Genomic DNA, 260 nt, shown 5'->3' with positions numbered 1-260 from the left:
CCCAAGCCCAACATCAACTCCAAGGCCAACCCCAATGCCAACCCCAAGGCCACCATCACTGTCAACTCCAAGGCCAACATCAACTCCAAGGCCAACACCAACTCCAAGGCCAACGTCAACTCCAAGACCAACACCAATGCCAACTCCAAGGCCAACCCCAACTCCAAGGCCAACATCAACTCCAGGATCAACTCCAACGCCAACTCCAATGCCCACACCAACTCCAAAGCCAACACCGACGCCAACTCCGCCACCGCCAC

At 56.5% G+C, this 260-nt stretch overlaps 1 protein-coding gene across 1 annotated transcript in view; it reads left to right on the top strand.

Annotated features, from left to right (window-relative positions):
• The window catches only part of LOC103801689 (putative uncharacterized protein DDB_G0282133), a gene marked incomplete at both ends in the record, with an annotated part of 2,952 nt that extends 2,703 nt beyond the window's left edge, over positions 1-249 (top strand). The window contains one exon of the mRNA XM_009074113.1: positions 7-249. Within this exon, the coding sequence (XP_009072361.1) occupies positions 7-249 (243 nt within the window). The remainder of the gene's footprint in view (positions 1-6) is intronic.
• Positions 250-260: the final 11 nt, after the last annotated feature.

This window comes from Acanthisitta chloris, unplaced genomic scaffold, assembly GCF_000695815.1.
Source record: "Acanthisitta chloris isolate BGI_N310 unplaced genomic scaffold, ASM69581v1 scaffold30774, whole genome shotgun sequence".
Classification (NCBI taxonomy): domain Eukaryota; kingdom Metazoa; phylum Chordata; class Aves; order Passeriformes; family Acanthisittidae; genus Acanthisitta; species Acanthisitta chloris.
The sequence above is the reverse complement of the archived record's forward strand: the minus strand, read 5'-3'. Positions and strand labels throughout refer to the sequence as shown.